Source organism: Mesoplodon mirus (genome assembly GCF_964341445.2).
Source record: "Mesoplodon mirus genome assembly, chromosome: 10".
In the NCBI taxonomy this organism is placed as follows: Eukaryota; Metazoa; Chordata; class Mammalia; order Artiodactyla; family Ziphiidae; genus Mesoplodon; species Mesoplodon mirus.
Window position 1 is genome coordinate 94,655,744 of NC_138986.1, and position 5,340 is coordinate 94,661,083.

Here is a 5,340-nt window from a genome sequence, read left to right on the forward strand (position 1 = left end):
ATTCCTCCTCCCACTGCTGCTGTCCAGAATCTTTAGCAAATGGTTTCTTTTTGTTTGTTTGCTTTCTGAATAAAGGTAAGAGGTCAAAATTTTTGTTGTTTTAACTATTTTAAAAATAAATTCTTTCACAGACACAGAAAACAAACTTATGGTTACCAAAGGGGAGATGGAGGAGGGGAGAGATAAGTCAGGAGTTTGGTATTAACAGATACATACTATTATATATAAAATAGAAAACCAACAAGGACCTACTGTATAGCACAGGGAACTATACTCAATATCTTGTAATAACCTATAAGGGAAAAGAACGAAAAAGTGTGTGGGTACATATATATATATATGTATAACTGAATCACTTTGCTATACGCTTGAAACTAACACAACATTGTAAATCCACTGTGCTCTCATAAAAAATTCCTGCCCCCGGGCTTCCCTGGTGGCGCAGTGGTTGAGAGTCCGCCTGCCGATGCAGGGGACACGGGTTCGTGCCCCGGTCCGGGAAGATCCCACATGCCGCGGAGCGGCTGGGCCCGTGAGCCATGGCCGCTGAGCCTGCGTGTCTGGAGCCTGTGCTCCGCAACGGGAGAGGCCACAACAGTGAGAGACCCGCGTACTGCAAAAAACAAACAAACAAACAAACAAAATTCCTGTCCCCAATAAATAAATTCTTATCAAAAAGCCCTGATGTTGCAATCATAAGGCCTGAATTCAAATCCCAAGCTATGATCACATTGCTCAGCCTCTTTGAACCCGGGTTTCCTTGTTGTACAATGACGAGAATAACGTTTATCTGAGGCAGACGCTGCTAGTTACCTGCCTAATATTCACTCTGGTTTTCTTCCTTATTAACAGAATTCTGATTTTGGTAATCGCTCTGGCCAAAACAAAACAGAACCTTTTGTCCTCCAGTTCCCTGGCAGAGGGAGAGGTAGCCACGTGACACTGTTTTGGAAACGAGACGTGTGCGGGAGTCATGAGGTTGTCGTGTAAACGTCACCTATAACAGGGCGGACCCAGCCCCGCAGCTGCCTTCTGCCTTCGGTCCTCCCCTTTCCATTCTGGAAGTTGCTGGTAATGTCTGGAAGTAAGACAGCTATCTCATGTCTGTGAGGATGAAGGCCACAAGTTTAGGACAGAAGAGCAGAGAGGCGTCCGGGTCCCTGTACTGGCCCTGGATTGCTCCCTTCCAGACTGCTTATTACATATGGAAAATAAGCACCTTGCTTGTTCAAGCCACTGGAGCTGGGTGTCTGTGACATGAAGCTGAATACAGTCCCTCACTGATACACGACCTGGAAGAATTGGTGTGAGAATTGGAGACGATAAACTATGGGGATGCACAAAAGCCTGAAGCACAGTCCTTAACATATTTTGTTTGATGAAAGTGTATATCTTCCCCCATGGATTGTAAAGGAGAGCACAGAAAAAATTTAACTTTGCCTGAATCCCTAGGGGCCTGATTTTGGATGTTAGTGTAAACCTCTTAACATAACTTTAAAGTAGGCAGGGGTAAAAATTATAAACAAGTTTTATTGTTGGTGTGGCATGTGCCACCCTGTGGCTTGCTGCCGTGTGTTAAGGGATGGATGTGTTGCCTTGTTGCTCAACTTTGTCTTTGCTGCGGTGTGCCTCCCTGGACTGTAGATGCTAGAGTCTAAAAACCATACCTAGAGCCCAGTGCAGCCTGGGTTCCGGGTGGGATTTGGATTTGGCCAATCAGATGCACTAGCAAGAGATTTAGAAAGTGGAGACTAGGAGAAGGCCACACTTAGCTCTGTCTGTCATGTCTGCTGCTTTTTGTTTTCCTGTGACAATATCAGCAGAGATGCCAGGCACAGCTTTGTGGGTTTTGAGGGGCAGGCTTCCCTGCATCCATCCTGTGGACATAGACTGTGGCAGGTGTAGCCTGGTCTGGAACTGGTGGCAATGGTGGCTTCCTGACTGAGAGAGAGTTTTCATTCTCCAGGGGTCCTAATGCTAGTGGATTCCTGATTGCAGGAGAAGCACAGCTCCTTTGATGACCCGGTTCTGGGGTGAGACCTTGAGAGAGTTTTCTGGAAGTTCAACCTACAGGCTATTTCTTTAGTCCTCCCAACTATCCATGAGCCATTGAATCTTTGAATCTCTCTCTTCCTCCTTAAATTAGATACAGTGGGTTCTGTTCCTTGCATTTGAGCTCAGAGCTATAGAGCTTCTATTCTTGCTTCTTACCAAATATTTCCAGCTCTAAGAGGTGCCTTCTCTTCCCCCTGGAGCTCTGCTTATGGCAGCAGATGTTGAGACAGAGACTGGCCATGTGTGTCCCTGAGTGACCACTGTGAACAAAGTCATCTGAAGACCCTTCCAATGGACACGGGGTACAAGAGAAAAGAAACCTCTTATTTAAGCTGTTGATATTTGGGGGAAATTTTGTCACCACCGGATTATCTATCTTATCCTGAAATGACACAGAACTTGGACCCTAAGCGTGAGCTGCTGCTTTAATAATAAAATAAACCCCAAAATATGTGGCACTGGCTTAACAGCCGGTCAGAGGGAGTCAAGGAAATTATTCCTGAAGATGGGAGGACTGGAAATCCATGTTTTTTAGTGGGGAAACATTTGAAAGTGTTGCCGACAGTAAGCTGGAAGGTAAGAGACACACCTAACTTTAGGGAAGAGATTGAAACCAAATTATTATTATTACTGTTTACTTGGTTGCTATTGGTTGCTATTTGGCAAGATATTACAAGAAAGAAATATGTTGGGAGAAGATTGCTCAGTTGGTAAGGATGACTAACAGAGATGAGAGAGTTTACAAATTCAGGGACTTACAAGGTTGGAAAGGCAATTGCTTCTCAACCCAAAAAATAAAAGATAAAACTGATACTTTGGGGACTTCCCTGGTGGCGCAGTAGTTAAGAATCCTTCTGCCAATGCAGGGGACATGGGTTTGAACCCTGGTCCAGGAAGATCCCACATGCCGTGGAGCAGCTAAGCACATGTGCCACAACTACTGAGCCTGCACTCTAGAACACGCGAGCCACAGCTACTGAAGCCCGTGTGCCTAGAGCCTGTGCTCCACAATGAAGAGTAGCCCCCGCCCACCACAACTAGAGAAAGCCTGTGCATAGCAACGAAGACCCAATGCAGCCAAAAAATTTAAAAATAAAATCTATACTTCGAGCAACGAAGCCTATTAAAACCCAGCTTTGGGCATTCGGTGCCCTGAGAGTGAAGCTACAAGAGTGGACCTTTGTTGGGATAACCAAGCCTACACCAAGAGAACAGGCTGGAGAGAGGCAGTTCTGTGGTGTTCTTGGTCACACATTTATGGAGTTTCTGAAGGGCAGTGGAGATTACTGCCAGGCACAGCACGACCTCTATGCAGACAAGTGAACTGTAGAAATTCATTACTACTCCACCAAGAAGCCCCCATAAGAGTGGTGAACCTGGACACAGAAGTGTTGAATTGAAATCCACAGAGCATTCTTTACAAGAGTTCTGACCTGGATGGGGTAAACCTCAGTGCACTTCCTTTCTCTTGCCTCAGTATTACTGGATTGAAGAATTGCTGCTTCTTGTCAGGAGGTTCATTTCATTTCCCATTACTCCCAACTTCATACTCAAAAGCACTGAGAATTTCAAGTGGAGTATATTGAAGTAGACTCAGTTTCTTTGCGTCATTTCTGTATTCAGTCTTTTAAATTCTTTCATAACCCTACTGAATGTTTTTTAACTAAATTAACATGGCTCGAATGAACCGCCCAGCTCCTGTGGAAATCACTTACAAGAACATGAGATTTCTTATTACACACAATCCAACTAATGCAACCTTAAACAAATTTATAGAGGAACTTAAGAAGTACGGAGTTACCACAGTAGTAAGAGTATGTGAAGCAACGTACGACACTAGTCTTGTGGAGAAAGAAGGCATCCATGTTCTCGATTGGCCTTTTGATGATGGCGCACCACCATCTAACCAGATTGTTGATGATTGGTTAAGTCTTGTGAAAATTAAGTTTCGTGAAGACCCTGGTTGTTGTATTGCCGTTCATTGTGTTGCAGGCCTTGGGAGAGCTCCAGTGCTTGTCGCCCTAGCATTAATTGAAGGTGGAATGAAATACGAAGATGCAGTACAGTTCATCAGACAAAAGTGGCGAGGAGCTTTTAACAGCAAGCAACTTTTGTATTTGGAGAAGTATCGTCCTAAAATGCGGCTGCGCTTCAAAGACTCTAATGGTCATAGAAACAACTGTTGCATTCAATAAAACTGGGGTGCCTGATGCCATTGCTTGGAAGTGGAACCTAGACAGGACAGGATTTGTCGTACATGTTAGCCAGCATGTTGGCTTGGTGAAGTCTGATGAAGCTTCCATAGGAGTGTTGAATCGCAGTTTTACCAGGCCACAAGGCTGGCAGAATTGCACCCTCTATGTTTGGGTTAAGATCAACCTACTTGGACACTTAGCAAAGGATTCTTGCTGTTCAGCATTTAAAATGTGCTTATCGTTTGTACCAATTGAGTTTTCCTGAAATCATGCAGTATGGAGTCATTCATGTCTTTAAATCTGTTTCCATGCCAGATTCTTATCAGTATATAAGAAATTTAGAAAGACTAGGTGCCAAAATACCCAGCACAATTCTTGTTGTTTTTAGTATCATGTCGAACTAAAATCCCAGGAACTATGAAAAAAAAAAAAAAAAAACCAGCTTTGCAGTGAAGATCAGATCACTGAACGTGGATTAGGGTGTGGTGGCCTGAAATTCCCTTCAGTTGGACCAAATGGCTCAAAATGACTTAAACGCTGTTCAGGGGAAGAGATGTTGCTCTCACTGCTAGGCTCAAGGAACCTACAATTAGGGAGGGGGGCAGGGAAAGAGGGAGAGAGACAGGCACTGGGGCAAGAGAGCAGAGAAATATGGCAGAGGAATATGTCTAGAAAGGAAACATGGGTGTAGGTAAGAAGTCAAACAAGTTTAAGTTTAAAAACCTGTTTTACTGTTAGAAGAGGCACCAACTTGGATTAAATGTGATCGTGGCTATTTGAGACTTAAAATGACCCTTGGATTCCCTATCAGAGATGAGCAAGAAGTGAGCTGAGAAGGTGGCTCAACCTCTAAGGCAGGTAAGGTCTTTCCTGGGTATCCACTGGGTGACTGGTTCCAGGACCTCCACAGATATCGAACCCCACGGATGCTCAAGTCCCTTGTATTAAATGGTGTAGGACTTATGGCTCTCCATATCCACGGATGTGGAACCCACAGATACGGAGGGCGGACTCTGTATTTTTCAGTGCCTACTTCAGACAAGGCCAAGAAGGATAATAACGGAAAAGGAGGAGCCTCCTAAAGGGAAAA

The 5,340-nt window shown here is 44.4% G+C and overlaps 1 protein-coding gene across 1 annotated transcript; it reads left to right on the forward strand.

Moving 5' to 3' along the window:
* The first annotated feature begins 3,276 nt into the window (after positions 1-3,276).
* On the forward strand, positions 3,277-4,357 carry LOC309811373 (protein tyrosine phosphatase type IVA 1-like). Its single transcript, XM_082634024.1, has one exon. The coding sequence runs from the start codon at positions 3,729-3,731 to the stop codon at positions 4,248-4,250; it is 522 nt and encodes a 173-aa protein (XP_082490150.1). The 5' UTR covers positions 3,277-3,728; the 3' UTR covers positions 4,251-4,357.
* Positions 4,358-5,340: the final 983 nt, after the last annotated feature.

What these genes read in the sequence shown, in the direction of transcription:
- LOC309811373 (XM_082634024.1), top strand. Translation starts at nt 3,729, where the DNA reads ATGGCTCGAATGAACCGCCCAGCTCCTGTGGAAATCACTTACAAGAAC.